We start from the raw sequence: 17,959 nt of genomic DNA on the forward strand, positions 1-17,959 counted from the left end.
GTATGGGTGTATGTAATGTGACAACAGTCTAAAAAGGTAGATTGGAACCAATTCGTGACCGGTTTTAAATGTCCAACAGAAGAGGTTAATATTTCATTGTTAGAAGCAGTAGGGAACCACAACTCCCGAGTAAAGGAGTGCTATGGTCAGACTTTAAGAAAAATCAGTTGGGCAGTTGTGTGGAAGATGGGCTGGAGAAGAAGACAGGATGCACCGTCCTAAGCCAATAGGAAAGCTTCTGGCAACGGCAGCTGCGTGATGGTCTAACTACGGTCCTCCCAGTTCCTTCCGAAGCACGAACCTAAACTCTGCAGTTTGGTATTGGTTACACAGGTCCATCGGATTGGACTAACGAGATAAAAAAAAAAGCCCTCCCTGTGATTGGCTACGTTTTTAGCCAATCCTCGGTGGAAACCAGCCCAACTTTTTCCTTCCGCGATGTTAGAGGAGATGGCGTCACATTGCAGCTTCCGGCAGGGAGGGGGCTAAGCCGTTCCCCTCCTCCTGGAAACTACCGCCGGCCGCCATTCGGTTCGCTCTATGGTGGCCGGGGCGGGGCCGTGGTCGTGACGTCCTTGGCGCGGTGGAGGGGGAGGAAGCCGCTGGGAAAATGGCGGACGGGAAAGCGGGAGAGGAGAAGCCGGAGAAGCCGCAGCGAGCAGGAAGCGCCGGAGGTGAAAACAAACCCAGCGTCGCGGGCCGCGGGGGCCGCTCTGGGCCTTCCTCTGAGCTCCCCGGGTGGGGGGTGCGGGGGGATGCAGGAGGCCGAGGCGGGGGCGGGGGGGGGGGGCGGGGGCGGCCCGGGTGGATACGGCGGGGCTGGACTCTGGTGTACCCCGCGCTTCTCTCCCTGAGCCCTGGATCCGCACGATGCAGACCCCGGGGTGCCAGAGCCCACCCCAGGCCCGAGAGCCCTCCCCCGTCCCGGGCCTGGCCCAGGACCCTCCCTCGAGGAGGAGACTAGACCCACGGGGAGGCTGGGGGCGGGGTGGGGGGGGCGGGCCTCGAAGCAACCCTAGGCCTAGGAGGAAAGACGCCGCGGGCTGGGCCGCCTCCTTCCGCCCTCCCCTGGCCCGCAGTGCGGGAGCCGTCCCCTCGCCCTCCCTCTCCTCCCCGCCCTGCCCCACCCCACCTGCAGTCCAGACTTCGGAGAGCTCTCCTAGGAGTAACCAGCCCCGCCAGGGAACCCCCGAGCAGCCAGCTGCCCGCAGCGGCCTGTCTAACTAATCCGCGGCTCATTGCTGTGGGCCTCTGCTTGTTTGCCCCTGAAGTGAGTCAGGGCCCTGTCCCCGCCACAACCTACCCTCCCCTCCCCTTCCCTTTGAATTGTTGTGGTCGCTGCGAAAGATGGGGAGGGGGCTGCCCCCCCCACCCTGATGATGGATTGTTCAGTAACTGCATGTTCTCAGGCTCAGGGTCTTGTCGCCTTCCCTCGATCCATCTTCCTTTCCTCTTTCCCTTTTGGCTGTCGCTAGGAGGCAGAATGTCAGATTTTTAGGCGCACAAACGGTCTGGTGTGACCTGTCCTGTGTTCTGTTATGTTGTGGAATAAATAAAACTCAGATTAATGTTAGCTTTGTTGCCTTTCTTCCTGTCATTCTGATGGATTTTATGCTCTGTAGGGGGAAAAAAAGATACATTACATAATAATCAGGCCACTCCTTTTCCCCCTTCCCAACCCCAGTACCTAATAGACTCAAAAACTTATCTGATCTCTAGTTTACAATATTTTAGGTGTCTCCCACCAGCATCTGTGGGAAAATCTTTTTAGAGAGCCCTAGAATGAGTGGCATGAGGAGTGAAGTGCCCATTTAAATTTTTCAAAGTTATTTCCTTCTATCAAAGAGAAATAAGTGAAATATCCAATTACTTTTGTACCTAAACCCCCTTTATGAAGGTCCAGGTTGGAGAGGAAGAAATATTGTATTTTATTTGATTCTTCCATGTGTTATATTTTGACATTATCACGTGCTTTTCTGTTCAAATTATAATAAACTTTAAAATTTAATACTGCCTCATTAAGGCGGTACTTAAGGAGTACCACCTTAATACCACAACATTAAGACTTAAAAGCATCTTGAAAACTTATGAATAATAAACAACTGCCCCCAAACAAGAATAATTTAGTCATTTTTGATTAGGAGCACACAGCAGATATGAAATTCGAAGAAGCTCATGTGCATATGATAGCTAGAATTTTCCTTTTAAGATGTTATCAACATTCCTAAGGATAGGCGTAGGGAACTATTTAACATGTTTCCCCAAGATATCTCAGAAATGGCAGATAATTTCCAGTATGGAATAAAAAAAAATAGTTATATGCCAAATAGCAATGTGCTGAATCAATAAGAAATTTATTTTAGCATCATTTTATGTCAAAATGCTAGAGCAAACGACATTACTGATGTTGCAGTTGTAGAATATATAATATGTGAAATAATTTGTACCAGTTGTGGCAGCAATATTATTAGCCATAGCAGGAGTGCCTCACGGTTTATAAACCAAATTTATGTTGTCAGGTTAATATTAAAAATATATTAAGGGAGTGAGGTGTTTAAAAAAAACTTGCAGTTAATCCATTACCCATGTGAAACCTTATACTTCAATGTTGAACTTGGAGTCAACACAGCAGGGTTCATATCCCAAGCCAGACGTTTAACTTAAGTTTGTGATCTTATCCTCTTTGTGTGTGATTATAGATAGATATCTATATCTATACATGCACCTCTCTGTATATATGTATATGCATATGTGTGTATACATACATAATATACATACATACATACATACATCACTTAAATTCCCAGAACCTTAGTCTCCCCAGTCTAAAATTAGGATAATGCTTTACCTCATAGAGTGGTTGTGAGGAAATCAGCTTTGCAGAATTTTGAAATATTTTACAAATGAGTTATTAACAATTCCCCTATTTGTCTTTTATTAATTACTTCTCTATTTATACCCTGTTCAAATGTGCTTCAAGGGTCTTGTGGACCTTTTTTTCCGCAATTAATCAGGTAAACAAAAATTTCAGTGAATTCATTCCTCTAACTTGATTTCAAATTGATTAATCTGAATATTTTATAAATGCTTCACATTTTTGTAGCAGAAAGAAAACATGTCATAGAGAAAAATGGTACACTAAGACACTTTTTAATGTTGTCTGTTACACAAGTTGAAATAGGTTTTCAGTAGTAGTATTGTTCTGAGAGCAATAAACTATGTAAACAAAGTTGATTCTCATGGATTTATATTGAGACCTCCCCACATTGAATTAGTGTCCATAGCTAGAAGTCTTGATATTTTCCCCCCATCGGGACATTGAGAAGGCAGAGGAGGAAAAATAACTGACGGCAAGGTTTTGATAAGAATTTTGTCATATCAGGACTTTAAAACTAATGAAGTAAACAGAAATTCTATCAAGAAAAATGCATTTATATCGTAAATCACAATCTTAGCCAGTTGTGGTCTGCTAAACTAGCCTGGCAATGATTACTAAAGACCTTCTGTTACCAAATTGAAAACAGGTCACAAAAAGGCACTTAGAGTTTCTCTATTTAGCACCCTTTTCAAAATAAGGACTCTCTCTGCTTTTTTTGTATTGTATATTTTTTCCCTAGTTATTAGGAAAGAAAAATTTGACTGAATGTAGATTCATCTAGTTTTCAGATTAATTAATCTGAACATTTTATATGTGCTCTTAAGGGATTCAAATGAATTCCTATAAGAAAACTTCCATCCAAAATTGATCTTAACATCTCAGTGCTTCTAAAGAAATTTACTGTTATAAATTAAATATTTTTAAATCAGAAAAATTAAGATAATTACTAGTTTTCTTGCTTTTCATGAATGCTACAAGTAAATTAAATATGTGCAATGCACATATTTAGAGCTAAGTTGGCAGTTATTCTTGGAAACCTATAGAGAAGCTTATGCTTCATATTAAAGTCATATTAAAACATGTAAACTTAGTGGTCCTTGTAAAAGACCCAGAACACTGAGGAGGCAGGATAATATAATAGGAGGAAAATATGGGCTTTGGAGCTGAGACCCTGGCTTTAAATTCTGGCAGTCACTTTACAGTTTGATTTCTGGCGGGTCACTTAACCTTTCTAGGCCTTGGATTCTCATCAGTCAAATGAAGAGGTTAGACTGAATGACATCTAAGGTCCCTTCCAGCTTTGAATCTCTGAATCTATTTAGGCTACTTGCTTTGGGGTATGTAGTATAGTCTTGAAGGGTACTATTTTAAATATGTTTGTCAATGACTTTGAATAATTAGATCTTTAAGCTATTTCAAGTTTGAGTTAGTTGGGAAATCAGTTTTCTCATAGGAACTGTATAATACAAAACAGTAGAAATTTATCTAACAACCAAGGCAATAATAAGTAGGTTTGGCTGCCAAACTATCTGGCCTCAATTTCTTGTTTGTTTTGTTTTCCATATATTATTAAATGTATTTTTGGAAGCCTATTCCAAGCAAAGTCATCAATCAGGGAAAATCATTCAAGGGATTTGAAAGGATGAAATTAGTTTGTACTCATTAGTCAGTCCCCTTAGTGGATCTCATCCTCTGTGGAGAAGGTTTCACTATATGATCTTCATCGATTAACTCCCCCTCTATTTTCTTCCTTCTCTTTCCATAATTATGGATCTGATTCAGTGGCTTAGAAGTTTCCATACTTGGAAGTGAAAAAGTACTTCCTAGTAGTGAAGTAATCAGCGTAAGACTAACTTTTAGAAGCCCATCAGCAAATTATTGCTCTTAAGTAGAATTGGCGTATTAGACATCATTCTCAGAGTAGACTTGAGAAATAGGTGGTGTTTAGCTTGCTTTTTTTAGTTGGTGGAAATGCAATGAGAATAAAATTGAGTTGTACATAATTTGCTTTTTGAGAGGAACTCTTCTGACTCCCATTTGGGTTGTATTATATAGAGGACTAGTCTAACAAGGTTTTATCAAGATAGTAACTAGGTCCATAGATAGAACTCAGTATACCATGTCAGGCATCGGGGATTGTCCCACTTTTTCATATATGATTTTGTCGTTGCTGGCCTCAGTGCCAGGTTTGGTGGATAGTGGGCTTTGGTTTGGAAATCAGAAGACCTGGATTCAAATCTTGCCTTTGACATCTACTTATGAGTTATACTTTGTAGATGTACCTTATAACACTAGCCTATTTATTACTTCAGACACATCACAACTTTTCTGAGCATCAGGTTATCTAAGATTTGTTAAGTTATAGTTGGTAATTTGCTTGGACGATGAATGGAGTTCCCACACCAAACAAATCCCAGATATCCTGGAAGTGTTGCTGTACCCTCAATTTTTTTCTCCTGACTCGTTTCTACTATAATTTGCTCAAATTCCTTATGCCCCAGAATTTAATTCCAGTAAGATGAGGATTGGGAACAGAAATAGAAGCAAAGGAATATAAAGAGAAAATCAATAGATATTACTGTCTTCAGACTTTAGATCAGGGGTTTTTAACCTTTTTTGTCTTGGATCCCTCTTGCAATCTGGTGAAGTCTATCAAAGACACCTCAGAATTATGATTTTAAATGCATAAAATGCATAAGATTACAAAAAAAGCCAAACATTGAAATAGAATTATCAAAATGTTTAGAAGACAAATTAGTGGATCACAGATAGAACCTTTGCCTTGTCTTAAACCACAGCTGGCCTGTTTTTATGCTTTGTTCTAATGTTTTCCACCTCATTATATAAACTGAAATAAGTATCACTTGAGTTAGATGGCCATGTTCCTATATAATTCACCTATATAATATAGTATACAAAATATATCCTAATACATAATATAAAATAGTTTCTCCTGTTTTATTTTACTTCCAAATCTTTTTTCCTCATTTCAGGATGAGCTTAAGTCAAATAGTTCGCTTAGTTATGGTTTAGTTGTAAGATAAAACTTGTGGGGGGCCACTATCTATAATAGAATTGATCAAAAATACTTGGAAGTCCTAAATTTAGTACTTCTAAGTGATGACATTAACATAAATTCTTTTTGCATTTCCTTTTTTTTCTGAAAATTCTAAATTGGGGTGCTAGTGTAGACTTCATTTTTTTTAAACACTGTATTTTGGGCAACCTTTCACTCCTCAGTAGTTTATTATTTTAATGAGTGATTGGCACCTTCTGCCATCCACTGCAGGTATGATATAATACTATCTTCCACCCAGTTCTTTAACTTCCCAACCCAAAACTAAATCCTAGTTAATTCCACTCTGGATAGCATTATAACGTTATTCTCGTTGCTTCCTATGACCAGAAGGAATCTGCAGCAGTAACTTGAAAATGTTCTTTCCATTTTTTCCCAAACAAGCTTGAACATTCTGTTCAAGTATTTATTAATCCAAAGAACAAAAAAAAAAAACCACCCCTATTTCAGTACTTGGACCCTGAAGCATAGCTTTCTAACAGCTACATTTGTGTCCTTTTTTTTTTCTTTTTTTGTTCCAATTTTTCCTATTACCTGTGCCTGATCCTAAAGCTTGTTTTCTTTCTCCCATACGTTAACCCATACATCCATAGCAGCAGTGTGTATGCTTATTATGTAGAACATAGTGGCTGAAAGAAAATAAGTTTTTTTAATTTTGACCTAGTTTCCACATTCCCTGACGCCCAGTATGTTCCTGATCACCTCCTTCTGCTGCTCATCTGTTGTATACTAAAAGAAAATCAACTTGTTTTTAAATTTGATACTTGGGTTTTTTTGGTCTTAAATTTAATGCTGAATATTTAGGAAGGCAAAATTACTGAAATAAATTTGGTATATTCCAAAACAAAGTGTGAATTACTTGTAGATTATCAGCTATTTTATCTCATCCATGATCTCCTTTTATTAAAATAGGTAATTGAGAATTTAATATGACTGCACTTTAAGAATGGGAAACATGTATTCATAAACATGGATGATTCTCCTTATTTAATTGCTTTCTGTGTAATTTCAAATGATGAAATAAAACCTGGTATAACCAAAATTCTAGGGCAAATTTTATTTACTAAGATTTAAATATAATACATATTTCTCAGTAAATTCAGTTCTAAACCAATGCTGAATAACCCTTTCTAGGTAGATATTTATATAATTGTGGAATTTACACATTACCAGAAATGGCCAGCCAGATTTATTCTCATTATCTTCAAGATTGTCCCTAAATATAAGCAGTTAATTGCTAACAAAGTAGATGATCACGCAGAGGAGTTTTTACCACTTGGGTATTTTGGAGGTTTTTTGTTTGTTTGTTTGTTTGTTTGTTTTTTTTAAGTAGACTACCCTTTACCCTTCTTCCTCCCCTCACGTACATATAGAACTTTTGGTTTTGTGTAATAGAACAATGTTTAGTGAAAGCGTATTCATTTTTTGAAAAATATGTTTGTAATTTTAAATTGCCCTGTATTTTATGCTAGTTAATTCAAAGGAGCCTCTTCTACTGCCACACAATCTCTGTTCCCTCTGTATGCTCAAAACAGTGGAAGAGACTGTTGGGCTAGTAGGTGTGCATCTGCAGAGGTACCTTCCTTATAACAATGCTTTATGAGGTTGCTGCTCCCATCACTCTGCTCAGTAAAATTAGCTCATCTTGGTAAGTTGTTTCGACTTCACCAGGACCTGAAGAAGAGGCAGAAAAACCTGTGAAAACTAAGACTGTTTCTTCCAGTAATGGAGGGGAAAATTCGAGTCGCAGCGCAGAGAAGCGATCAGCTGAAGAAGAAGCCGAAGACTTCTCATCCAAGCCTGTGCCCTCAAAGATAGCCAAGTTTGGGTTTGCCATAGGCAGTCAGACGGCAAAGAAAGCACCAGTCATATCCATCAAACTTGGAGCGAGTGTAAGTCATTATTTTGAACTGAGTATTCACAGGGGATGAGTAGAATCTGGGAGGGAAGATTGTTTGAGAAACTTACATAAAAAATTAACATTAAAATAAAGACTTTATATACATTTTGTCTGAGGTGTAACCAACCTATGGTTGTATGTGAACCTGCACGTGAGTATGGAAGTTTAGATTCATATTATTTAGGAAAGGTTAGTGAAAAACCTAGAACAACTATGATACAGAATCATAGGAGATGAAAACTTAGTTGGTGTCACTTTAGATTGAACAGAGCTTTAGAAAATATCTTTAGAGAGGAGAAAAGGTATCTTCATCTAATTCTTTTTGGTCTGTGGAATCAGGACCCCATGTCTGTCTTATTTTGTTGTACTTCTCCAGAGACTGACATTACGGCAAAGACCTATGGCTAGAATAGATATTGAAGACATGAAGAAACTATGGGGAAATGTGTTCTCATGGGAAAGAATGCTGAAGGCAGGACAGTGAAGCACCTTCAGCTTTTATCACTTGTTCCCAAAATGTTCCTCATTTGATCACTGTATTTCATTAATCAGATCTTCATCCATTTCTTCCCTTCCTCCCCTGTACCTCTTCAGGAGGGGGGGTGTACAAGGCAATTGGGGTTAAGTGACTTGCCCAGGGTCACACAGCTAGTGTTATGTGTCTGAGGCCAGATTTGAACTCAAGTCCTCCTGACTCCAGGGTCAGTGCTCTATCCACTGCACTACCTAGCTGCCCCTTCATACATTTCTTAACTCTGTATTTAGCTCTTCCAGCATTTAACCACCTCCTATTCATCTGTCAATTCTTTACCACCCCCAGTTGATCTTTTTTCTTAACCCACTTGTAAGACTCTGATTTGGCCATGCATGTTCCACTTGATAGGAGAACATGGTTCTAAGATGTGGTTTTGTGTCTGTGGTCTAATTCTCCCATTATGTACACATAATAAAAGTGTCCTGTCTAAGCCAGGAAAAGTTGGAGTACTGAATTCAATCTTCAGTAATTCTGGGGATGTTAGTCAAATGGAGCATTTTTGAGTCCAGTAACTCTGGGAGGTTTTCCCCCCATCAATATCCATGGGCCTCAGCAATGGGGAAAACTTTTTCTGACAATTTTGTCTCATTAAACTTACCATTCAGTACCTTTTTGGATCCCAGTTGTCTCATCGTATATCTTAGATATCCTGCCCAGCTTCATTTTGTTTACAAATACTATAAACATGTCAACTATTTTCAATCAGTTCTGCATTCATCTAATTGCATTTTTATCTAGCCTGTATCTTTATTGTCTGCAGGAATTTTGTGAAAGTTTGTCATATATCTTGGAGAAATCCAGATAGCCTTTTAGCTTTCCACTGATATCCTTATCCAGTAACCCTGGCAAGAAAGGAAATATTGTTGTTCTGGCATGGTTTGTTTTTAATGAGTCCAGGCTAGATTATATTGACCACAAATTTCCTTTCTACTTGCTCACAAACCAATCATTTAATACTCCCCTCTAGAATTTTTCCAGCCTTGTATTTTGCTGAATTCCCCTTCCTTTGGAAATGAGAAAAACATTCCCTATTACAATCCTGGGGCACCCTTTCATTCAGCAAAAATACAGCAATCACATCTTCAAGATCTTTCCTTGAACTCATTTCAGGAAGTCAAGTGTTCTTGTTATCTGTCACTCACTTGAATTTCAGTTCCCTCATAACTGTTTTTCCTTCTTATTGTTATGAAGACTCTTCTTCTTGGTGAAAAGAGACATAAAATAGGAAATGAATGCTCTATTTTCTCTAGGCCATTCGTTATCATTCCTTTCACCCCAGTTAGAAGGCCTAGGCTGTCCTTGTTGTTTTCCTCAACATTTCTATTAAAAACAAAAACAAAAAACCCTTTCATTTATCACAAGCCTCAGCTAATTTCAGACTTTAGCCTTCCTGATACGGTTATAGGACTAAACCATTTTTTGCATTTTTAAAATTACTATTTCTTTTGGTATATTCCTTCATCAAATAATTTCTCTTCTGTCTTTTCTGTTCATATGGCTCCCTGGTTTGGGTCTTCCCCCTCCCCTCCCCCCACCAATGGTGAGCGGGCAAATGGAAAGAGTTCTTGGATTTGGAGCATTCTCTGGGTTCAGATCTTTGTGTCTACTACTTGATCTTGGGCAAGTCACTTGCTTTATTTGGGCTTCAGTTTCCTTGTTTTGTAGAATGAAAAGTTTGGGCTAAATTATCTCTGAAGTCTCTTGAAGCTATAAGTCTGTAGACTTTAGCCTTCACAATTCTGTCATAATTTTATTTTGACAATCTCGAGTCCCTCTTGAATGATAGGGGTTTTTTTTGTTTGTTTGTTTATATTCTCATATCTTACATTTTCTTTGAACTTATGAAATCTACTTTCAAAATTTGGGGCATACTAGAAAATACTAATACCAAAATCATTAAATTAGGTAAAGCCTCCAGATTTGTCACTTGTCCTTAAATAGCACATGATAAAGCCATGTTCTTCTTCATCTTTTTTTGGAATTTTAACAAAAAAGAAATGTTGACTTCTAAAAGCCAATAAAATTTTAAGCTCTTGGAACCTTGATAAAACCAAGTAATTGAAATATTTTGCCAGGAAGGAATTAAGTATTAACTTAATGTTAGATGACATGGCATTAGTACTAACTTTTTAAGTAAGGCAGAAATCATCTAAAATTGCTCCACTGTTGATGCTATTTAGTTATAGTTGTCATATCTGGCAGCAGCTATTTTCTGAAGTTAATTTGAAAAAAAAAAATTTTACTGCCAGATACATATATTCTAGATTATCATTCAAGAATGATTCATCTAAAATGTTATCTGGGTTTCTTTCCAGCAGTTTTCAGTAATCTTGATAGGTGGTCCTTTTTGAAAAAATTTCATACTAACAGGCATAGTCATTACCCCTCAAAAAATGGTGGTTTTGTTAGGTGAATTTTAATGGCAGGATTTCAGTAGTTTTTTTGTTGTTTTGGTTTTTAATTTTAAAATATTTTTATTTAATTTAAATATAAAATTTCAAATAATTTTTAAAATATGTGAAAATGAAAAAATTCAGACTATTTGTTACTCCTTAATGTAACGTTTTTGTGTGTTAAAATTTTAAACATATTAAAACTAATGCTAGCAAGTAAGTGGCTAGTTAGGGACTCTGTGGCATATTTCATTGTATTGTATGGAATTGATTATTTGTGCAATCAAAAATCCAAATAATTCACATTTTTGGTTGATACTACTTTAAAAGCTCATGTTTTATAAGCTACATAACATCAGCCAGCAAATGTATATTCAGTGCCTAGTATACACATGGGATTGAACCATCCTAGGAAAACATCCTTTACAAGATCAAACATAGGGGATTTTGATGAGTAAAAGGTGTTACAGGGGTTAGCATATAAATATCCAAGTTGACTTAAAAACTATTACCAATCAGGTCCATAGCACCTAATAGTAATACTATATTCTCAAAGAGCATAGGGGACCTAAAAGATGAGATTTTCCAAGGTACTGACTTACTGCTTAAGCTATTTTGAAAACAAAATACTGCTTTTTTTTTTTAAACATAAAAAAGTCACTATTTTCCTCTTTTAAGTTGCATGCATATAATATACATACTTTGCTTAGGTAGTGTTCATCTGTTTTGATGTGTGTTTCTCTTTTAGAAGCCTAAAGAAACTGTTCCAACTCTTGCCCCTAAAACCCTTTCAGTAGCAGCAGTTTTCAATGAAGATGATGATGTAAGTCAATGGCTAATTCTGTTTCTTACTGTTAAATTCTTTAAGTATACCACTCATATTAAATAATTTTTGTGCTTCTTCAAGGAGACTAAAACTCTGACTTCACAAAAAAAAAAATTGGGTGATGGGGTAGAAAATAGCGAGGCTATATTCAGTCTGTCTATAATGCCTATTTTGTGCCAGGCACTAGGGATACATTTAGAAAAATAAAACCATCCCTTGTCCTTGAGCTTACATTCTGTGGAGGGAAGGGGCTGGGGAGAAAGGATGGGGAAAGAATGGCATGTTCATAGATAAATACATTTTGGTTTTTTTTTTTTAAATCACTACACACTGATAACAGCAGAGAGATACTAACAATTGGGAGAATCAGGAAAGCCCTTTTGAAAGAGGTGGCACTTAAGCTGAGCTTTGAAAGGATCTGAGGTATTCAGGAAGCTGAGAGAGGAGGAAAAACATTTCAAGTATAGGGTAAGCCTCTGTGTAAAGGCAGAGGCCTTTCTGTATTAATGATATGACTAGGTGTCCCCAAAATTCTGAACCTTTCTGGTAGCATCTGTAAGAATTGTGTGAGAAAGATGGGTGGGTGGTAGGTGGTCTTTTGGTATTTGAAGAGGGGAATTCTGTGTCCCTCAAGCTTGGAGGTGATCAGGCAAAGGATGGTTGACTGATGAAGGTGTTTAAGCAAAGATTGAATGACTGCTAATCAAGATTGCAGGGGGAATTCTTGGGCCACACAGAAGTTGATTGAAGTGAAGCCCATCATCTTCATGACCCAAATTTCAAGATTCTTAAGAGTTTGGGGACAAGATCTCAGGGCCTTGTTTTCTACTGTTCATGAAGTTAATTTCAGACGAAGATAAAGTAGCTCCTGAAAAAACAGCATTTTTATTTGTAACTAAGGTCTGATTTCATTATGTAATACTAGCTCACATCTGTATAATGTTTTAAGATTTGCCTAGCACTTTGTGTATATGTTATCTCATTTTATTTTCACAACAACTCTGGTAGGTGCTGTTATTTTCCAAGATAAAAGTAACTGATGCTCAAAGAGGCCAAGTAATCTGTCTAGGGATACACAGCTAGTAAGCATCTAAGGGATTTTCAAGCCCTTTAATTTCTAGGTCTTCCTGAATGGGCAAATGAAAACATATTTAAGTGTTTTTGATGTGAGTAGAAGCGAAATAGAGACTGATGTATAAACACATACTTAGTATCATTTTGATTGATAAAATCATATCAGTTTCTGATCAGTTCATTTGATACTTCGAAGAACTTTGGTAATGAGATTTTCCTTTTATTGAATCTTGAGTAGTTTGGGAGGAAAAAGGAGTAGTTTTGCAGTGCTGGTCAAAGCACCGGATTCTACCTTATTGTAGTTTCTCTAGAGGATTGCAGCTGAGAGGCCAGGCTAAAGGAAAGGCCAGTGTGGGGGTGGGATAGAGTGGGGAGAGTTGGGGTTTTATGTCTGAAAAATAGGTGGAAAGTAGTCATTCTCGGTGTTTTAACAGTAAAGATTGCCTCCTTGGGGTTAAGGTCTTTATTGGCCTCATGTAAAATGAATACACAGGAAAACAAATAAATTTTTTTTCTTATCTAATAACCATGGTTTTTTGTTAAGTTCAGTCAGTTACTGCTAAAATTATTTTGATAGTTTTTTTTCCCTCCTTCCATGTCATAGTTATACCATGATTCACAGTAATAAGGGGGGAAAAAACCATGTTTGTTAATACAAAACATTTACAATCTTGTATAAATTCAGGACTTTAAAAAGCTATTGATTACTAAGTAGATTTTTAAAATTTCCATCTCAAAAAAAAACTGGCACTTATTAGCAGTCATCCATAGCTTTTTAAAAAGGAAATATTTGTAATTTTGCACCAACATTTTATGTGTGATTTTTTTTTTCTCAGAGTGAACCAGAGGAAATGCCTCCAGAAGCAAAGATGCGGATGAAGAATATTGGAAGGTATTTAAATTTTTTGCATATGTTAAACTATTAGTTAATAATGGTAAATAAACTTCTAAAAGAGCTGAAGTCATCGAAGGATATTGTTAGATCCTAATATCTCTTGGATCAAAGTCATATAGGAAAGTTTTATTACTGTTTTACTTCATTTAAGGAATTGAGAGGGTTCAATAATTTATTTTAAGATAGAGGGAAAATCGCTCTTGGCTCTGGCTTGGGGAGGAGGGGGCGAGGTATTGAGATTCCAGTGTCCCAGGGAGGTCAAGATTCCTGTCAGGCATGGGACATGGACATGGTCACGGAAAAATTGAACTCCCTAATTACAAACAGTGGAAGACAGAAGGAACGCCACTCCAGCGAGTCCAGGAGAGGCTGGCTAAGCAAGGTCTCAGGGATCCATGGGGCCAAACCTGCTACTTTGTGGGCTGCTTTGACAAGAGGCTTCGATGGGGTTTTGGAGCATTTTTATTAGCTGTCGGAGTGGAATATTTCCTAACCGCACCAAAGAGTGAGGAGGAACATGCTTCTAAACACTGAAGTTAAGACATAGAGGAACCATAGCTAGTTATTTAGAGTGAATGTTTGCTGTTCTGTAGTTTGCTTCCTTGCCATGTTAAAGATTAATGTTAAAATTTCACTTGGTAAAAGAAAAAAAATATATAAAGGGAAATCACATCTTATATGAGTAGTCAAAGGTTTTTTTCTTGCTTTCCTGATGGAAAAAAGTTTCTTTGAGGAAAAATTATATGCATGAAATTAAAAACATTTTTTCCTTTCAGATGACATCAGATGTTTTTTAGTTAAATAGACACAAAATCTGTCAGAGGTTTTAAAATTTTTTTTTAAGTTTTTTGGCCACTAGATTATTAACGTGGAGTTTTCACTATTCTCTCTTGTCTATTTTTGCAAAATTATGCCTCAGGACCTTATAAGGATTGCACAACTTTAAAGTAACCCCAGAAAGGAAACCAAATTTTGAAAATACTTATTCCCACAGAATAGAGGAAGATATCCATTCCACAAAGAGCAAAGGGGCTAGAGTCTGAAAAATGAAGGTTATTTAATTTAAATTGAATAGTGCAAATAATAACCATGTAGGACTTCTAAAAGAAATCAAATTGATAAGTAAAATTTTAAATTGATAATATTAATTCAAATTAATTTTGGTTTAAATATATGCCACATTTATTTTCAATATTTGACATAAGAGCAGAAAATAATTATAGTGTTAATATTTCACTGTATGCCTTCGTGGTATTTTTCCTTTCAGAGATGATCCCTTTGAGGAGATGGGGACAGCGCATCTTTTTTTTTTTTTTTTTTTTTTTTAAGATTTACTTAGACCAGTGTGATATATGAAAAGTGTCATATTTAGAAACACTAAAATATGAGAAGATAAGGTTGTTGGGGTTATGAGAGGAAGAAGACTCAGTTGACAGAGTATTGACTTGGAATCTGGAGACTCAGCCTCAAATCCAAGATTTTCACACTAGCTGTTTGACTGTAGACTGATCACTCAACCTCTTAGTTTTTTCTCATCTGTAAAATGGGAATAATACGCATGCTCTCTACCTTACAAGGTTGTTTATGAAGAAAACACCTGAAATCTTTATATAATTATTTCAACTTATCACAAGCTTATTAGACTATTCTTTTATCTCCCCTCTCTGACTCATAGCTTTCATAGAATAAAAATTATCTAGGGGGGGGTGTGTGTGTGTGTGTGTGTGTGTGTGTGTGTGTGTACACTGCATATACATATTTATACACATGCGTATACATTCAGGTATGCAGGTTTACAACTAGTATGTGTTTTAGACCAGATTTGAACTCAGGTCTTCCTGACTAATAACTTTTGTTATTGTTTGTTTTAGAAACCTTTATGCAACTTACAGTTGTGGAGGGGAGATGGAAGGGGAATTGAAGGATCAAATTTTCATACTTTGCTCTATTGCAGTGCTATCTGAAGGTCTTTAAACTGTTTAAAAACTCTTTCTTTTCCATTCTTAAAAATAGGGATACACCAACATCAGCTGGACCAAATTCCTTCAATAAAGGAAAGCATGGATTTTCTGATAACCAGAAGCTGTGGGAACGAAATATAAAATCTCACCTTGGAAATGTCCATGACCAAGATGATGACTAAATGATGTGTTTCAAGATTTGGGTATGGGGTGGGTGTGATGTTAAAAGGAACAGTTTCCTTTTTTTTTTTTTTTTTTTTAATTTTTTTTTTTTAAAGAGAAAAAAAAAAGAATGGTATAAGACTATCTTTGGAGCCACTTTTAAAAAATTGAGTGGTGTACCAATAAATGAAAGTTTGAAATTAGAGGTAATTTATGTTTTATATACAGATTTCAAGACATTTGCTAATTTTGTAGTTTCATGTGATTAGTTTCAAAAGGTTACAGATAATAAAGAAGTCAGAAATGGTACCTTTTTAAGAATTGCTTATTTTTTTAGTCACAACTATTAGCACATTAAGGAGGAAGCAAAAGTTTACTGTCTCTTTAACTGTTTAAATTGAAAACTACTTCAACTCCATCTTCACCTAAACTATCTGGCTCCCAAGAACAGCCTTATAAAGAAGGAGTGTTGTACTAGGAAGAAAGTGTTACTGGAACATTGATTTGAAAATAATTTAGACAAAATACAAATGTGACAAATATTTCCCCCATGAACATTTTTTAAAGTCGTAAACTAGGCATTGCTAACAGCAGCTACAGAAGCTATAACAAGAAAAACCCATAATTAATTTTTTTGAAATTTTATGTAAAGTGTTTATTATATACTGTGGCCTAATTCACCTTAACAGCACTTGTCCTTAACTTCATTGGTTTTTAAAGGACAAGCATTCACTGTGCAAGTAAATCAGTATTTTAAATGCGTTTCTGTGAGTTATCGGTATTAACAAGCTCCTATAAGCATTTCCACCAGAACTTGAGGTAAATATAAGGAAGCTGTTTCTTTTAAAAAATAAGCCACCACCAAAAATGTGATTAAAATATGTACATTGCTTAAATGCATTTGGCTTTTTTAATTTTAAAAGAAGTGACACACCAAAAATTCATTAACATTGTATAAAGATGGTGAAGATGCACTTTCTGTATTTGTCAGAACATTAAAATTACCAATTTAGTGAAAGCTAATTTGAATTTAAGCAACGTTAATTTTCTCATTACTAGGCTAGTATATAATATGCTCGTTTATATGCCTATTTCTTTATAGACCACTGGCCCATTTCAGGTACTGAAAATACAAAAGTGCATCTTTAAAATTATTTTATGAAAGATTTGACCACTTATACTTTGAGTCTGTAAGTTCTGAGAGGTTTCTTTTGTATTTTTGTATCGTATATGTAATCTTAAATTTCTTTGAAATATAATGCCGTTGGAACACCTGTTCTCGTATCTTTAAAAGCTTTGTCATAAACAAATGTATAATGTTTTCTTGAAAATTCCTTCAATGTTGAATTTGAAGGCAGCTTTAGACTATTCTATAGGTGGTAACTGCCAGTTAAGCTCTTAGAATAGGTAATCGTTCCAGAGGAGCTGCATTTGTCTGTATATTCCTAATACTTTTGTCCAGTTACTTTTATATTTAGAATAAGCCCCACATCAAACAGGGAAAATGTACATAGAACTATTAGTTCTTCCTTATTTGACTTAACCATATCAAAATTCATAAATTTATCTTTAGACATTCTAACATAGGCAGACTTTCCATTTTTGTCCGTTTTATTGTTATGTTTAAAGTAAGAATTCTTCCTCTTCTGAATGTTTTCTTGACCCAAATGAAATGATAGCCTAAGGTCAAGACAGGAGAGAGCAATGACTGAGATGAATGTCTTTACTAAAATACCAATAAATTTGTGAAACTCAATAATACAGTATGTTCTATTCTCCTTAAATGTTACATCTTCCATAAAGAAGCAAAATAAAATAAGATTACTGATTCCCACTCACTGGTGGACCAGGTGTAAAGGGACAGATGAGATTTTAAATCATTTAACTACTGTGGTTAGATACTAATTATTTAGCATGTAATATATTCACTGAAAATTGTATTACATAGTTGTTAACATGTTTCTCTGAAAGAATGTTAGATTTTTGAAGGAAGGACTATTTTTTCCTTTCTTTGTGTCTCTAGTGCTTAGCACAGCATGTAGCTGGCACATAGCATTTAATTAATACTTGTTGACTGAGTAACTAACTGTTGCACTTGATATGGGTAAAATCAAGTTGACCTAAAATTTAAATGATCAAGCTAAAATTTGACCCCAGATGGATATATGGAAAGTGCTTTATAAACCTTAAAAGCACAATATAAATGTTAGTTGCTATTATTACTTGAAAATAGGAATTCACACTTTGTACTACTATTAG

The 17,959-nt window shown here is 36.4% G+C and overlaps 1 protein-coding gene across 1 annotated transcript; it reads left to right on the plus strand.

Moving 5' to 3' along the window:
* Positions 1-553: 553 nt before the first annotated feature.
* Positions 554-17,456, plus strand: PCNP (PEST proteolytic signal containing nuclear protein). Its single transcript, XM_027867474.1, has 5 exons — positions 554-674; positions 7,626-7,846; positions 11,531-11,605; positions 13,519-13,574; positions 15,591-17,456. Exons 1-5 carry the CDS (start codon positions 611-613, stop codon positions 15,718-15,720), a joined length of 546 nt encoding a protein of 181 aa, XP_027723275.1. The 5' UTR covers positions 554-610; the 3' UTR covers positions 15,721-17,456.
* The last annotated feature ends 503 nt before the right edge of the window (positions 17,457-17,959 follow it).

This window comes from Vombatus ursinus, unplaced genomic scaffold, assembly GCF_900497805.2.
Source record: "Vombatus ursinus unplaced genomic scaffold, bare-nosed wombat genome assembly UNPS02001419.1, whole genome shotgun sequence".
NCBI lineage: Eukaryota > Metazoa > Chordata > Mammalia > Diprotodontia > Vombatidae > Vombatus > Vombatus ursinus.

Bases quoted from the DNA above. Each gene is read 5' to 3' on its own strand.
- PCNP (XM_027867474.1), top strand. From the start codon at position 611: ATGGCGGACGGGAAAGCGGGAGAGGAGAAGCCGGAGAAGCCGCAGCGA. The intron at 675-7,625 runs GTGAAAACAAAC...CGACTTCACCAG, and splicing joins GCGAGCAGGAAGCGCCGGAG to GACCTGAAGAAGAGGCAGAA. The intron at 11,606-13,518 runs GTAAGTCAATGG...TTTTTTTCTCAG, and splicing joins TTTTCAATGAAGATGATGAT to AGTGAACCAGAGGAAATGCC.